The sequence below is a fragment of the Ylistrum balloti genome, unplaced genomic scaffold (assembly GCF_031769215.1).
Source record: "Ylistrum balloti isolate Yb309-2 unplaced genomic scaffold, AGI_CSIRO_Ybal_v1 Utg370056, whole genome shotgun sequence".
Classification (NCBI taxonomy): Eukaryota; Metazoa; Mollusca; class Bivalvia; order Pectinida; family Pectinidae; genus Ylistrum; species Ylistrum balloti.
This window is the reverse complement of record NW_026782106.1, coordinates 797,458-816,463: the sequence shown is the minus strand read 5'-3', so window position 1 is coordinate 816,463 and position 19,006 is coordinate 797,458. Positions and strand designations below refer to the sequence as shown.

The window sequence follows — 19,006 nt, the reverse complement described above, 5'->3', positions numbered from 1 at the left end:
TTTCTACTTTGATAATCAGACATTTCCCACTCAGAAGAACACCTTTGATTGTGGAGTGTACATACTGGAATATGCACGTTGTATTGCCTCTCACCAACGGTGTAAACAGGTAAATGTTAACCTTGTACTGCCTCTCACCAATGGTGTAAACAGGTCAATTCAATGTGGTATTGCCCCTCACCAACAGTGCACACAGGTAAATTCACAATGTGGTATTGCTCTTCACCAACAGTGCACACAGGTAAATTCACAATGTAGTATTGCCCCTCACCAACAGTGCACACAGGTAAATTCACCTTTTGTATTGCCCTTCACCAACAGTGCACACAGGTAAATTCACCATGTACTGCCTTGCAATTTCTGGTGCACAAAGGTAAGCAACAATGCATTAGTAAATATGCTTGCTGTTTTGTTTCTAATCAGTAGTATTACACATCAGAATCAATTTCAGTATGTTAAATGTTTGCAGAGAAGCAGAGCTCACAAATTACTTAAATAAATGACAAGAGATCCCAGGTCATTATTTGTTCTTTAAAAGTCTCTTCTTTTCTCTTCTTTTTTCTTCTTTCTTGTTTTTTTTTCTCATAATTGTATAAAACTTAGAAAATGTGATAAATCAAACTAGGGTACAACTAGGGGCCAAGGGAAACATTCATATGAAACTTGAGAATAATCCATCAAACACTTCTCACCAAAAACAACAATAACAAACTATGACTGTATGAACCAAGATGGTTCCCTGTTGGCCATCTTATTTTTCTGATTGTCAAAAAGTAGACTGTACACAACAAGGGACCAATAAGAACTTTCATATAAAATTTGAAAATGGTTAATCCAATGCTACTCCAGAAAGAGTGTATTAACAATGATATAAGGACAAGAGATAAGATTATGGACTAAGGACAGACAAAAGGTGATTACATTACCCAACTGCAACTAATTTTTTTACTATAAAATCATCCTTTGTAATTGTAATAAGACAGCTGACCCCCACTCGAGATATTTGATGATGAATTGATATTTCCAGGCTCTGTACATATTTTTTACACTGGTTATACTTGATATGTAATAAATAGTTGGGTATTCCAAAGATTGCTTTTTCCATGATTCAAGATTAAGAGGTTTGGCAAAAGCTTCAAGTTAGATTAAGACATGGACATCATGAAAGGCATTCATAACAGTCCAATAGTTTACCGATTCACTTGAAATAACAGTAGCTGCATGAGACACTTTGATAACAATACCTCAATCATACAGAGATATATGTTAATTCCAGTACTATGAGATCCCATTAACTCCCAAATGTACAGTCAAGTGTAGGTAATTAACAGCTTTATGTAAGCACTAGAATATATCAAAATTAATTCCAATGTTTTATCAATCCTATTTTGTATCTATAAATTTCAGGTAAACTTGAAGAAAGGCAGAGACAACATCAAACAAAGTCTAGAGGAAGTGTACCCTGTACAAATGGATGTAACAGATGATTAACCAAGCAGGCGCATCAACATCCTGAGATAATTTAAGACACAACCACATCCTTAGATAACCTGACAGACACGCCCCTATCTTGAGAAAACTCAACAGAGACACCAACATCCTCAGATAACCTGCCAGACACACACCTATCTTGCAAAAACCCAACAGAAACACCAACATCCTCAGATTACCTGACAGACACACCCCTATCTTGAGAAAACCCAACAGAGACACCTACATCCTGAGGTAACCTGACAGAAATCCTGAGGTAAATTAACAGAGATATTCCTATCCTGAGGTAAAGGGAAACAACTCCAATGAATTTAATTTCCAATAGGCAGCTCCTGTAGAGTTGACTGGTGCATTGTATTGATTTCATTATCTGGATTTTATTAATTGTATATGTACATACATTGATTTGCTTCCAACAATAAGGCCATGCCCTGTATTGTATATGTACATACATTGATTTGCTTCCAACAATAAGGCCATGCCCTGTATTGTATATGTACATACATTGATTGGCTTCCAACAATAAGGCCATGCCCTGTATTGTATATGTACATACATTGATTGGCTTCCAACAATAAGGCCATGCCCTGTATTGTATATGTACATACATTGATTGGCTTCCAACAATAAGGCCATGCCCTGTATTGTATATCTATGTACATATATTGATTTGCTTCCAACAATAAGGCCATGCCCTGTATTGTATATCTATGTACATATATTGATTGGCTTCCAACAATAATGCCATGCCCTGTATTGTATATGTACATACATTGATTTGCTTCCAACAATAAGGCCATGCCCTGTATTGTATATCTATGTACATATATTGATTTGCTTCCAACAATAAGGCCATGCCCTGTATTGTATATCTATGTACATATATTGATTGGCTTCCAACAATAAGGCCATGCCCTGTATTGTATATGTACATACATTGATTGGCTTCCAACAATAAGGCCATGCCCTGTATTGTATATGTACATACATTGATTTGCTTCCAACAATAAGGCCATGCCCTGTATTGTATATGTACATACATTGATTGGCTTCCAACAATAAGGCCATGCCCTGCATTGTATATGTACATACATTGATTGGCTTCCAACAATAAGGCCATGCCCTGTATTGTATATGTACATACATTGATTTGCTTCCAACAATAAGGCCATGCCCTGTATTGTATATGTACATACATTGATTTGCTTCCAACAATAAGGCCATGCCCTGTATTGTATATGTACATACATTGATTGGCTTCCAACAATAAGGCCATGCCCTGCATTGTATATGTACATACATTGATTGGCTTCCAACAATAAGGCCATGCCCTGTATTGTATATGTACATACATTGATTTGCTTCCAACAATAAGGCCATGCCCTGTATTGTATATGTACATACATTGATTTGCTTCCAACAATAAGGCCATGCCCTGTATTGTATATGTACATACATTGATTGGCTTCCAACAATAAGGCCATGCCCTGCATTGTATATGTACATACATTGATTGGCTTCCAACAATAAGGCCATGCCCTGTATTGTATATGTACATACATTGATTTGCTTCCAACAATAAGGCCATGCCCTGTATTGTATATGTACATACATTGATTTGCTTCCAACAATAAGGCCATGCCCTGTATTGTATATCTATGTACATATATTGATTTGCTTCCAACAATAAGGCCATGCCCTGTATTGTATATGTACATACATTGATTGGCTTCCAACAATAAGGCCATGCCCTGTATTGTATATCTATGTACATATATTGATTTGCTTCCAACAATAAGGCCATGCCCTGTATTGTATATCTATGTACATATATTGATTGGCTTCCAACAATAAGGCCATGCCCTGTATTGTATATGTACATACATTGATTGGCTTCCAACAATAAGGCCATGCCCTGTATTGTATATGTACATACATTGATTTGCTTCCAACAATAAGGCCATGCCCTGTATTGTATATGTACATACATTGATTGGCTTCCAACAATAAGGCCATGCCCTGCATTGTATATGTACATACATTGATTGGCTTCCAACAATAAGGCCATGCCCTGTATTGTATATGTACATACATTGATTTGCTTCCAACAATAAGGCCATGCCCTGTATTGTATATGTACATACATTGATTTGCTTCCAACAATAAGGCCATGCCCTGTATTGTATATGTACATACATTGATTGGCTTCCAACAATAAGGCCATGCCCTGCATTGTATATGTACATACATTGATTGGCTTCCAACAATAAGGCCATGCCCTGTATTGTATATGTACATACATTGATTTGCTTCCAACAATAAGGCCATGCCCTGTATTGTATATGTACATACATTGATTTGCTTCCAACAATAAGGCCATGCCCTGTATTGTATATGTACATACATTGATTGGCTTCCAACAATAAGGCCATGCCCTGCATTGTATATGTACATACATTGATTGGCTTCCAACAATAAGGCCATGCCCTGTATTGTATATGTACATACATTGATTTGCTTCCAACAATAAGGCCATGCCCTGTATTGTATATGTACATACATTGATTTGCTTCCAACAATAAGGCCATGCCCTGTATTGTATATCTATGTACATATATTGATTTGCTTCCAACAATAAGGCCATGCCCTGTATTGTATATGTACATACATTGATTGGCTTCCAACAATAAGGCCATGCCCTGTATTGTATATCTATGTACATATATTGATTGGCTTCCAACAATAATGCCATGCCCTGTATTGTATATGTACATACATTGATTTGCTTCCAACAATAAGGCCATGCCCTGTATTGTATATCTATGTACATATATTGATTTGCTTCCAACAATAAGGCCATGCCCTGTATTGTATATCTATGTACATATATTGATTGGCTTCCAACAATAAGGCCATGCCCTGTATTGTATATGTACATACATTGATTGGCTTCCAACAATAAGGCCATGCCCTGTATTGTATATGTACATACATTGATTTGCTTCCAACAATAAGGCCATGCCCTGTATTGTATATCTATGTACATATATTGATTGGCTTCCAACAATAAGGCCATGCCCTGTATTGTATATGTACATACATTGATTTGCTTCCAACAATAAGGCCATGCCCTGTATTGTATATGTACATACATTGATTTGCTTCCAACAATAAGGCCATGCCCTGTATTGTATATGTACATACATTGATTTGCTTCCAACAATAAGGCCATGCCCTGTATTGTATATGTACATACATTGATTTGCTTCCAACAATAAGGCCATGCCCTGTATTGTATATGTACATACATTGATTTGCTTCCAACAATAAGGCCATGCCCTGTATTGTATATGTACATACATTGATTTGCTTCCAACAATAAGGCCATGCCCTGTATTGTATATGTACATACATTGATTTGCTTCCAACAATAAGGCCATGCCCTGTATTGTATATGTACATACATTGATTTGCTTCCAACAATAAGGCCATGCCCTGTATTGTATATGTACATACATTGATTTGCTTCCAACAATAAGGCCATGCCCTGTATTGTATATGTACATACATTGATTGGCTTCCAACAATAAGGCCATGCCCTGTATTGTATATCTATGTACATATATTGATTGGCTTCCAACAATAATGCCATGCCCTGTATTGTATATGTACATACATTGATTTGCTTCCAACAATAAGGCCATGCCCTGTATTGTATATCTATGTACATATATTGATTGGCTTCCAACAATAAGGCCATGCCCTGTATTGTATATGTACATACATTGATTGGCTTCCAACAATAAGGCCATGTCCTGTATTAGTCCACCTATATCTATTGTTGTCTAGTATAGACAAGGCCAGATATTGTATGCTGACTCCCATCAGGCCATATTTTAGGATAAATACAGTATATGTTTCTAGCCAGGCACTGTCTGTGATGATATGCTCAGGTATTTCATAGTGTTAATTAAATAATGATTTAGTTTTCATAAGAGTGATGTACATCTGATAATAAACCAAATGTTTAACTCAACCATATCAATAATATGATAAACATTGGCTACGTCATTGTCGTGTAATATGTCAACCTCCATACACTGATAAAATGGTTATGTATTTGTCCATTAACTATCTGCAGGATAAACATAGTGCATGTAAATGTTTTCAATGATCTCATGAAATCACTTATTTTATATAAATATACTATAAAGTAGACTTGAGTGAGGCCGGACAGATGGACAGAGTAATTAATATAAGGCATCTGTACTTCCAATAATTATATATCTTTAATTTATTGTTTTCAAAGACTTATTGAAATAATATATTTTGTATATCTACTATTCATTTCTTTTGTACAAATACCTATTATTTATTGCTTTTAATGACCTGTTGAAATAATTGATTTTGAAATATATTCAAATATTTTTATTAGTAACTTTCTTTTTAATTCTGCACACATATCCGTTTTTTATTGTTTTCATGACCTGTTGAAATAACTGATTTTGAAATATATTCAAATATTTTTATTAGTAACTTTCTTTTTAATTCTGCACACATATTGTTTTCATGACCCGTTGAAATAATTTGTTTAGTACAAAAATCTACTATTTATTGTTTCTATGACAAGTTGAAATAATTTTTCTAGTACAAATATCTATTTATTTCATCTGTGACCTAAAGAAATAATTCATCTTGTACAAATATCTTCAACTTATTTTAACAATGACCTATAAACAGAATTTATCTAGTACAAATATCTATTTATTTCATTCTTGACCTAAAGAAATCATTTTTTTAGTACAAATATCTACTATTTCTTATTTTCAATGACCAGTTATAATAATTTATCTAGTACCAATATCTACAATTTATTTCAAGCATGACCTAAAAAAAGAATTTATCTAGTACAAATATCTACTATTTATTGTTTCCATGACCAGTTGTGATAATTTATTTAGTACAAATATCTACTATTTATTTAATCCATGACCTAAAGAAATAATTTATTTAGTACAAATATCTACTATTTATTTAATCCATGACCAACAGAAATTATTTATTTATTCCAAATATCTACTATTTATTGTTTCCATGACCAGTTGTGATAATGTATTTAGTACAAATATCTACTATTTATTTAATCCATGATGAACAGAAATTATTTATTTATTCCAAATATCTACTATTTATTGTTTTCAAATGAATATAAACAAAAGCTTTTAATTTATTTTTCTAGTTGTACAAGTCAGTCTGTCAAAATTTCCTTTAAGATAACCTGGTTATAACAAATACCTGTCTATAAAGACCACCTCTATATAACAAATACCTGTCTATAAAGACAACCTCTATATAACAAATACCTGTCTATAAAGACCACCTCTGCATAACAAATATCTGTCTATAAAGGACACATGGCTATAACAAATACCTGGTTTTGGGACTCAATGTTTGACAATTTACAGTAATTGAACACTTACAGAAAGGCTGCTAATCTCTAAGAAGTGATCTTTATAGACAGGTTGACAATTTATTACCATAGTGTCAGAGTAACTGATTAAATGCCGACAACTGATTTTACATGTACCCTTTGTTAAGCTTTGTTAACCTTTGTTAACCTTTTGAACTGGAATATCTCCTAAGGTCTATGATAACATTTGATATCATAAGATGTCTACTATAACTTGTTATATGCCTGGATGAATTAGCCAGGATTTTGTCCCACCATATAATCAGTTTATTGTCCTATTGATCGTCCCAAGAAAATCTAGATTTCAAAACTTGAGTTCCATTGCTGTATGCAAATTTATCCTAATGGCTAATGTTCTGCTGGAGAAAACAGCTGTTATCTTGACATTTCATTATCAACAATAAGTTCAAAGGAACAATTCTGTCTGTAAGATTTTCTGTATCAGAAGCGAACCAGATGAAACAGACAGTATAACAGTATAGAGGATGGTAAAAAGAGTCTATATTTTATATGTACTACACCAGTAAATGATTCAGCATTATGGTACATTAACCTGAAAATCTCATAAGCAAGGGACTCAAGATTAGCATAGGCCAGTATTAAACTGACTGAATTTAGCAGAAGCTAGACTTTAAGTGTCAGGATTTAGCACAGGTCAGACTTTATCTGACATAATTTAGCACAGGTCAGACTTTTATCTGACAGAATTTAGCGTAGGCCAGACTTTAACTGACAGAATTTAGCACAGGCCAGAGTTTTTAACTGACAGAATTTAGCACAAGCCTGACTTTAACTGACATAATTTTAGCACAAGCTAGAATTGAAATGCTGTAACATACACAGAGACTTACTTCATTTTGAAGGTTTTAGCCCCAATGGCCAGGGACATGAGTTGATGGCCCAGACATATCCCAAACACAGGTTTACAGGTGGATTCATCCTCGTTAAGTACCTGTCGCAAATTTGATATTGTCTTGGCACACATCTGGGGATCTCCAGGTCCATTACTGATAAATAGGCCGTCATAGTCTGAAAAAAATGTGTCTTATACATAATCAAACGTTAGTAATCCCTTTTATAATATTATTCTATTATGCTCATGGAATCCTTCTGCACAGAAGAGTACAAGTATGAAATACAAATTTGTATCTATATATGGAATAGAAGGATGGCCATCTTACATTCTTTATAGAATTCTTTTTACCTTATACTCTTTGGGAATACATTTGTATGTAACCCAAAATATCTCAATTAATTAACATGTGTGTTTAACAATTGATAATATACAGATGAACATGATTATGGTCTCTGTCAATGTAAAACTTGACTATATTCCTATCTGTTCTTTTTTACTTGGCATAAAATTGTGTGTACATGTATTACATGAAGCTTTTTCATGAAAGAGTGAATATGGGCGAGTTTGATTGCCAACAATGGTTAACTTAGTTGTACTGTTGTACGATCAAACTCACTTTGGCAGCTTGTAATGTCAGTGAGTTGTAAAACTAGAAGCTATGATACCTATATCAAGATGACTTTAGCTGAATTAACATTTTGCTTTGGTTGGACCAGAATAGCAAGATTTGTGTTGCCCTACAAATGCTCATCGATACACTTATTTTTTGTTTTAATTTTCTTCTCATTTGAATTTCTTCAAAAATTTCTTAAAATCTCACACCAACAAAATTAAGACTACATGTAGCTCATATAAGTATGAAAGTACACTAATGCTAACTAATGAAAACAGCCTATTTATAGAATACCTGTTGACTGCTCTTGTATATCTTACTCCCACTATGTAACAGATGCAAAGTTTGAAATAAGAGTTTAATCATTCAGTGGAGAAAGCTGACACTATTTCTCGGCTTCTACTCTTACCTTTGCTGTTTATTGGGTAATCCCACGGCACAACCTTGACCTTTGCACCTCTTTCACAAAGACAACGTATCTGGTTGTTTTTTATACCACAGTCAATGGCATAAATCGTAACATCACCAGAACTGTTATACACAACTGGAGCCTGGAGGAAGGTCAATTAAAGGTTATTCATTATGAAATTTGATGAAGAGAATATTTTTTTATCACAAAGCTGAACAAACAAAACTATTTATACTCATCAAATTCACAAATACTGGTTGTATCTATATTGGGAAATGGCAAAAAAAACAATTACATTGTCTCATCAAAACCGTATCACAGAAAATATGAAAACAAATTTTCTGTGTTATTTTCTATCAAATATTTTGAATAATTATTCAGCAAAAGGAAAAATCAATAGACAAAATAAGTGTTAATTCCAGAAATTGTGTCAGGAATACAGAATAGAACTATGAGCAAAATAAAACTAAACAGGTGTTATTTACTGCTGACCAGTTTGAATACTGGACTTAAAAAGGAGTTATCTACCTTTGCTGACACCTCTCCCACCAGATGGAGATCATTAGGATCCATAAACGGCAATGAATCTGGATTTGTGCCCTCTTGAACAACCTGGCATAAAAAATATTTTATATCCTAAATAAGTAAAAATTCTGACAATGGTAACCATTAAAAGACAATATTTTACTTTCACCAATTCTTCACAGTATATATATAGTTTCTAACATATTGGATTTGTTGCATAAATGTTTATTAGATTGAAAACTTAACAGCTAATGGCTTTACTCTATCATAAGAACTCAAGTCATTAGCACTCCTTTCTTGATAAGGGAAAATGATCATTTTGAAAATTAACTAGTTTTTTATTGTTGTTTGTGTTGAAGATAAACATCTTCAATAATCTATACCAAAAATGATGAATCTCGTTTCTAAAACAAGGTTTTGGAGGTAGATAACCAAAACACTGATATGCTGAGATCTTTGATAGAAAACAGGAAATGTTCAGTTCCACAAGTGGTTACATTGTATTATCCCTGTGGTCATAACCTAATTCATATCAAGTAATAACAGTAACAAGGTAGTTGTTATTGGTAGAAAATTATTCCAGTTTCATAATCAATGATTCAATACACATTACTCATTAAAGTCAGTTTCATGTGTTAACTTGCTTGTTTTTACAATTGAAAATAAATTGAAACCATGACTTTACAGAAACTTCATATCTGTTACTATATTCCTATTTTCTACTTACTGAATAACATTGATAAAATACTCCAAAGGCTACCAATGGTATTTCACAAGTAGTGTACTGCCTACATGAAATAACTGATTAGTTGGAAATGCTTTTGATATTAATTAATCAATAATATTTTCAGCTATAGATAAAAAAATCTATTTTTACGTATGGACTTTTTTCTACAGTGATTTTATACGAGTGAAAATTGACCTTTAATTGTATTCCTAACACAGATCTGTATTGATCTTTTTGTTTAATTGTGTGTATCGTAGTTTGTCATTAAAAACCCAGGAAAGATCTTGGTGCTGAGCTTTGAACATACATAATGGTAGAAGTTTTTCATTCTAGTGCTGGAGAATATTCAAATCATTCTGTATTACATTCACATCTTTAGAAAGTATAGACTTGCCCAGCCAAAGAATCAATCATAATTGATAATCAGTTTTCAGAAACCAATTGTAGTAAAATTTCACACCACTATAAGTCACCTATAAATGAACAACTTTACATCAGAAATTACGCTTGATCTGTGAATTTTAGAGATCTCCAAGTCATTCCTAAAATCTCAAATTTTATCATCTTTGTAATTTTTTAATTAATTGGTGTCATTTATGGATAAATTTCATTTTTTTCTGAATTTTCAGCACATTACCAGTAGCTGTGATAAAATTACCTCCCGTTTCAGGAATGCTCATTGTTTTCATATTTTAACATTAAGTATGTACATGCTCAAAAAACTAAATATTTTTGTTGTTTTTTTTTAAATATTTTTAACCACTTTTTGTATTTTTGTAATTTAATCTAAAGTTGAGAGGAATAAACATTGACTACTTTCAAGAAAATTAAGAGTTTGTCTTAATTATGAACTGAAGAATAAATCTTTGACATCTGATAGTCACATCATGGGACTATGCAAAAGTTCTGTAGGGGATTCAATACTTTCAACTTCTACAAAACGACTTGATCAATTTTTAAACTATGGCAAGAAATCGGAAAATATATATAAGAAACCTATTGTAATAAGAACAGAGTGCCAACACATAACCTCTGACCTCTGAATCAAACTCACAGACTTATTGTAACACATAACCTCTGAATCAAACTCACAGGTTTATTGCAACACACAACCTCTGAATCAAACTCACAGACTTATTGTAACACACAACCTCTGAATCAAACTCACAGGCTTACTGTAACACACAACCTCTGAATCAAACTCACAGGCTTATTGTAACATACAACCTCTGAATCAAACTCACAGGCTTATTGTAACATATAACCTCGAATCAAACTCACAGGCTTATTGCAACACACAACCTCTGAATCAAACTCACAGGCTTACTGTAACACACAACCTCTGAATCAAACTCACAGGCTTACTGTAACACACAACCTCTGAATCAAACTCACAGGCTTACTGTAACACATAACCTCTGAATCAAACTCACAGGCTTATTGCAACACACAACCTCTGAATCAAACTCACAGACTTATTGTAACACACAACCTCTGAATCAAACTCACAGGCTTACTGTAACACACAACCTCTGAATCAAACTCACAGGCTTATTGTAACATACAACCTCTGAATCAAACTCACAGGCTTATTGTAACACATAACCTCTGAATCAAACTCACAGGCTTATTGTAACAGACAACCTCTGAATCAAACTCACAGGCTTACTGTAACATATAACCTCGAATCAAACTCACAGGCTTATTGCAACACACAACCTCTGAATCAAACTCACAGGCTTACTGTAACACATAACCTCTGAATCAAACTCACAGGCTTACTGTAACACACAACCTCTGAATCAAACTCACAGGCTTACTGTAACACACAACCTCTGAATCAAAATCACAGGCTTACTGTAACACACAACCTCTGAATCAAACTCACAGGCTTACTGTAACACACAACCTCTGAATCAAACTCACAGGCTTACTGTAACACACAACCTCTGAATCAAACTCACAGGCTTACTGTAACACATAACCTCTGAATCAAACTCACAGGCTTATTGTAACACACAACCTCTGAATCAAACTCACAGGCATATTGTAACACACAACCTCTGAATCAAACTCACAGACTTATTGTAACATATAACCTCTGAATCAAACTCACAGGCATATTGTAACACACAACCTCTGAATCAAACTCACAGGCATATTGTAACACACAACCTCTGAATCAAACTCACAGGCTTACTGTAACATATAACCTCGAATCAAACTCACAGGCTTATTGCAACACACAACCTCTGAATCAAACTCACAGGCTTACTGTAACACATAACCTCTGAATCAAACTCACAGGCTTATTGTAACATACAACCTCTGAATCAAACTCACAGGCTTACTGTAACATATAACCTCGAATCAAACTCACAGGCTTATTGCAACACACAACCTCTGAATCAAACTCACAGGCTTACTGTAACACATAACCTCTGAATCAAACTCACAGGCTTACTGTAACACACAACCTCTGAATCAAACTCACAGGCTTACTGTAACACACAACCTCTGAATCAAACTCACAGGCTTATTGTAACAGACAACCTCTGAATCAAACTCACAGGCTTACTGTAACATATAACCTCGAATCAAACTCACAGGCTTATTGCAACACACAACCTCTGAATCAAACTCACAGGCTTACCGTAACACATAACCTCTGAATCAAACTCACAGGCTTACTGTAACACACAACCTCTGAATCAAACTCACAGGCTTACCGTAACACACAACCTCTGAATCAAACTCACAGGCTTACTGTAACACACAACCTCTGAATCAAACTCACAGGCTTATTGTAACATACAACCTCTGAATCAAACTCACAGGCTTATTGTAACAGACAACCTCTGAATCAAACTCACAGGCTTACTGTAACATATAACCTCGAATCAAACTCACAGGCTTATTGCAACACACAACCTCTGAATCAAACTCACAGGCTTACTGTAACACATAACCTCTGAATCAAACTCACAGGCTTACTGTAACACACAACCTCTGAATCAAACTCACAGGCTTACTGTAACACACAACCTCTGAATCAAAATCACAGGCTTACTGTAACACACAACCTCTGAATCAAACTCACAGGCTTACTGTAACACACAACCTCTGAATCAAACTCACAGGCTTACTGTAACACACAACCTCTGAATCAAACTCACAGGCTTACTGTAACACATAACCTCTGAATCAAACTCACAGGCTTATTGTAACACACAACCTCTGAATCAAACTCACAGGCATATTGTAACACACAACCTCTGAATCAAACTCACAGACTTATTGTAACATATAACCTCTGAATCAAACTCACAGGCATATTGTAACACACAACCTCTGAATCAAACTCACAGGCATATTGTAACACACAACCTCTGAATCAAACTCACAGGCTTACTGTAACATATAACCTCGAATCAAACTCACAGGCTTATTGCAACACACAACCTCTGAATCAAACTCACAGGCTTACTGTAACACATAACCTCTGAATCAAACTCACAGGCTTATTGTAACATACAACCTCTGAATCAAACTCACAGACTTATTGTAACACACAACCTCGAATCAAACTCACAGGCTTATTGCAACACACAACCTCTGAATCAAACTCACAGGCTTACTGTAACACATAACCTCTGAATCAAAATCACAGGCTTACTGTAACACACAACCTCTGAATCAAACTCACAGGCTTACTGTAACACATAACCTCTGAATCAAACTCACAGGCTTACTGTAACATATAACCTCTGAATCAAACTCACAGACTTATTGTAACACACAACCTCTGAATCAAACTCAAATGCTTATTGTAATACACAACCTCTGAATCAAAATCACAGGCTTATTGTAACACTGTAAAACATTACCTCTCAATCAAACTCATAGGCTTATGGCAATACACTGATAAAGATGTGTAGCGTTTCCACTAAAACTGCAAATACTATAAATCAGACTGGATTTATTTTCACTTTAAAATGCGAGGTAAGTCAATCGCTAATTCCAATCCCTCACAATGTTTTGGCTCAGAAATAATTAATGGTATCCATGTTAATTCCACAATGAACTCCACAAAACAAAATCACAAACCAAACAGCTAGATACATGTTACATGTGCAGACATTTTCAGGTATAGTAACATGATTCTTATAAACAAAATGGTGACCAATATGAAGCTATTGATGAATGATATTGGAGCCATGCATAGTCCATGTCTCTAACAGCACATTACTTGCAAATTTAAAATTGTTTTTAGATCAGCATTTGTAAAATCATGCATTCATAACACTTGAGTAATTTACAGTAAGTGAACAGGATTATAACCAGGTCTTGTGAATTGATGAATACAAAAAAGACCTAGATTATGATGTGCAGTGTCAAGTTTAACTAACCTTGCCCAACATAGATCCATTTTCCCGGATTTTTTTTGTGAGCTCCCTGGTGTCTAACCCTGCAAGAAAAAACCAGATCAAGTTTCCCTTATCCAAGCCAATAAATACAACATTCAGTGTCATTTATAAACACTTTCCTGTCATGATTATACTTTTCCACACAAATCAAGTAATCCATTCCTTCCCTAATGCCTGATTTTCATACAAGATCAACCCGGCAACAAGGTCTTTCACCTTACACTAGCCTACAGCCATGATCAACCCGGCAACAAGCTCTTTCACCTTACACTAGCCTACAGCCATGATCAACCCGGTAACAAGCTCTATCACCTTATGCTAGCCTACAGCCATGATCAACCCAGTAACAAGCTCTATCACTTTCCGCTAGCCTACAGCCATGATCAACCCGGTAACAAGCTCTATCACCTTACGCTAGCCTACAGCCATGATCAACCCAGTAACAAGCTCTATCACTTTACGCTAGCCTACAGCCATGATCAACCCAGTAACAAGCTCTATCACCTTAAGCTAGCCTACAGTCATGATCAACCCGGCAACAAGCTCTATCACCTTACACTAACCTACAGCCATGATCAACCCAGTAACAAGCTCTATCACCTTACGCTAGCCTACAGCCATGATCAACCCAGTAACAAGCTCTATCACCTTACGCTAGCCTACAGCCATGATCAACCCAGTAACAAGCTCTATCACCTTACGCTAGCCTACAGTCATGATCAACCCGGCAACAAGCTCTATCACCTTACACTAGCCTACAGCCATGATCAACCCAGTAACAAGCTCTATCACCTTACGCTAGCCTACAGCCATGATCAACCCAGTAACAAGCTCTATCACCTTACGCTAGCCTACAGCCATGATCAACCCAGTAACAAGCTCTATCACCTTAAGCTAGCGTACAGCCATGATCAACCCGGCAACAAGCTCTTTCACCTTACGCTAGCCTACAGCCATGATCAACCCAGTAACAAGCTCTCCTCTAAAACTAGCTTTCAACTTGATTAACCAAGAAACAAAATCCTTCATCATAAGTTACCAAAGATAAGATATTTAAGATAGTCATTATTTCAATTTCCATTTCATCAGTTTGTTCTTTAATCCAGATAATGTACATGTACATTTGTATTGTTAGTGAAGGATTTATACAAAGTGATAAAAAAATTACCATATAAGGCAGGTACTTTGTACTCTCTAAGCCAGTCAGACAGGGATTTAGTAGCTCCCCAATGGCTGTAATCCTGGGAAAGATCAGCCACTATCAGAGCTGCAACATGGATCCTGGCAGACTCAAACCACTTTCGGAGTCCAAACTCATCCTCTTCATCTGATGGTACACCATAGTTCCCAATCAGTGGGTATGTTAAGATAAGTATCTGCTTCCTGTATGAGGGGTCTGTGAGAGATTCTGGGTATCCAACCATCCCAGTCTGAAATACTGAAATATTGATTCAATATTTAGACTTTGCACAAAAATGAATATGACTATGAGCTCAACAGGTATCGTCTTATTTTTATCAGTTGAAAAAAATTGATTTAATTATGAAACATTCTTTCTACCAGAGTTTCAACTTTGGGAAGCATGCTACTTATTGTAATGAATGTGTCAGCTTTAATTTAGATCTGATAGGAAATTCCTACTTGACAGGTCGTTTAATTCTTTTGTATTGAATTTTCAAGGACTATATAATCTGACTTCTTCATCCATCTGTGCTCATATGGAAGATTTTTTTTGCTTTTTCTGAAATTTCAGTTTTATTCATATTTCTTATTACCATATGGCATTCATGCTTCAGGCTCCTCAAATAATTCTCCGTCAAATTTTATTTACCGACTTCTCCTGCAATGTCACAAGGCTACCCGAATAATCCTCCATAAAATTTTATTTACCGACTTCTCCTTCCATGTCACACGGCTCTCCGAATAATTCCCCATCAAATTTTATTTACCGACTTCTCCTGCAATGTCACACGGCTCTCCGAATAATTCCCCATCAAATTTTATTTACCGACTTCTCCTGCAATGTCACAAAGCTCCCGAATAATTCTGCATCAAATTTCACTTACCGACTTCTCTTGCAATGTCACAAAGCTCCCGAATAATTCTGCATCAAATTTCACTTACCGACTTCTCTTGCAATGTCACAAAGCTCCCGAATAATTCTGCATCAAATTTCACTTACCGACTTCTCTTGCAATGTCACAAAGCTCCCGAATAATTCTGCATCAAATTTCACTTACCGACTTCTCCTGCCATGTCACAAAGCTCCCGAATAATTCTGCATCAAATTTCACTTACCGACTTCTCCTGCCATGTCACAAAGCTCCCGAATAATTCTGCATCAAAATTTACTTACCGACTTCTCCTGCAATGTCACACGGCTCCCCAAATAACTCTCCATCAAATTTACTTCCATCGCTGAGGCAGAGGGAGCCTCTCACACGATCTGTTGTTCCTGTCACTCTGCAAGGCCATATCAAAACATTTAACCTAGGAAGTGACTATACATATAGTAATATATTGTATGAATGAATTCTGATACATGACAAGATGAAATAAGAGAAAAACATTAAGATTAAATCATGTATATTTCATGCATGTAGTCTTATGTCATAAAATCTAGCATACTAAAGAAACTTTTTAAAAGCTGATTTAAAGAAAAGAAAACTTCAAACATGTTTTAAACTAAACGTTATCTATCGTGAACTTTTATCAGCTATCATCCCATCTTTTTTTTCTTTTATTTAATCAGAGGAACTCATCCAGTAGCATTAAATGCAAACAAGATTCCATATCAAACATTATCATTCTATATCTCTTAATAAATCACCAGAAATAACCAGATTGCTTTACTACATTTTATGTAATGATATGGTACCAAACTGGTGGTACTGCAACATAAGGCACAATAAATGTATCTCTCTAAAGCTGTAATGGTAAAACCACAGGCAGCCTTGGGTTGGATTTTCTCGGGGCTGAAATACCAGGAGGCCACAGGTTGGTGGACAGGTGTTTTGTCTCTGCAACCCCTCCTGTGTCCGGGTATCGTCTCACTAACAAGTGTTCTGGCAATTTGAGGGGGTGACCTGCATCCCCCTCAGTTGGATGGAACCATCTGTTGCGGTGATCGTTTGACTACACTAGCTTTAGAAGACAGCTCCAGGGCCTAATAGTGCCTTATCCTAACTCTAGCAATTAAAATGTGTCCAGAAGCTGAAAGGAAGAGTCCAGGGCCTATCTAGTTTTGGTTTGCAGTAGGGTAATATTTGAAGTCCGTGTAATGTCTTAAAAATGATTGTACAGTCTATCACTGCAGCAGCATTATCATGCCTACTCTTTTTATGGAAAGTCACAAGGGGATCTTCAGCATGCAGAAGTGGACAATCCTCACTTGGGAGGTCAAAGGTTCTACCCATTACATATCAGGGATTTTTTTTATATTACCTGTGTGGACCCTAGTGCATTCTAGTTTACCTGTAGTCTTTTTCTTGTGAACTAGAAGTGTTTTCCCCATGCACTAGAAGTGAATTAGTGTGTAATGGTAAGTCTACACTCAACCAAGCGGCCATAAAAGAGACCAAAGTTACTGTCAACCATACAACACTCGAGATCTAAATTTTCTTTCTTTTTTTCTATCTTTGTACCTACTGACACTTGTCCTCGTATGACCCTAGCTGGTACAAGAATGTTACACCCCATGAAAACAAGTAAAAGTAGGTAGAATTTTTGAGAGGAGAGTGTCTGATATGTCCAATTGTACCTTCTAAATCTATTTCAGCACTTTCAACCTAGTTAATTACCTTCAAACTTAAGAGATAAAAACCCCATATAAAACTAATTATGTTGCTGATGATGCAGAGCGTGTCGATTTAGGACAAAGACAGAATTACTTACTGAAAAAAGACAACTAAGATGAAACTGTTAGAAAATTGTGAAAAATAAATGTGTTGTGTTTCACAGAGAATTTGGTGGCTTGTGTTTTGCTAGTAATTGCGCTAGATTCTGATACTGAAAACGTAAACAACACATCATGGCGGATTGCGGAGACCATGTGCTCCATTAAACTACGCAGCCAGAAGAAAAAAGAAAACGTGTCACGCCAAGTTAGTGACACGGAGGGGAAAAGAAATTTCCTGTATCAAAGTTGTGCTCGATTTCAGCTCAAAGAATATGACGTTTATAATGTTTTCAACGGTTAATTGCAACAGCCGAGTTGTATACGTACCGCATGGTTAGAAAGTTACAAGGGAGATTACTCATAACAAATCATCATCACTTTCATTTCGGGGTAGCACGCCACCAAATATCATAATCTATATCTACGTCGTTATAGCAACATCTGCTCCACCATATACCAACATAAAGCAACCAATTAAAGAATTTAAGAAATAAGACAGCAAATACTACAGTTGTGTGTGATTTTTTGATAATATAATAATATTTTCGCGAGTTCAAATACCTCTGAAAGGCAGTTTAAGCGGAGACTAA

The 19,006-nt window shown here is 35.5% G+C and overlaps 1 protein-coding gene across 1 annotated transcript in view; it reads right to left on the bottom strand.

Annotated features, from left to right (window-relative positions):
• The window catches only part of LOC132549363 (CAD protein-like), a 115,417-nt gene extending 96,669 nt beyond the window's left edge, over nt 1-18,748 (bottom strand). Inside the window, exons 1-7 of the mRNA XM_060213293.1 lie at nt 18,744-18,748; nt 16,875-16,981; nt 15,687-15,956; nt 14,501-14,559; nt 9,368-9,451; nt 8,840-8,981; nt 7,813-7,990 (exon numbers count right to left, since the gene is read on the bottom strand). Coding sequence (XP_060069276.1) covers nt 7,813-7,990; nt 8,840-8,981; nt 9,368-9,451; nt 14,501-14,559; nt 15,687-15,956; nt 16,875-16,981; nt 18,744-18,748 — 845 coding nt within the window. The remainder of the gene's footprint in view (nt 1-7,812; nt 7,991-8,839; nt 8,982-9,367; nt 9,452-14,500; nt 14,560-15,686; nt 15,957-16,874; nt 16,982-18,743) is intronic.
• Nucleotides 18,749-19,006: the final 258 nt, after the last annotated feature.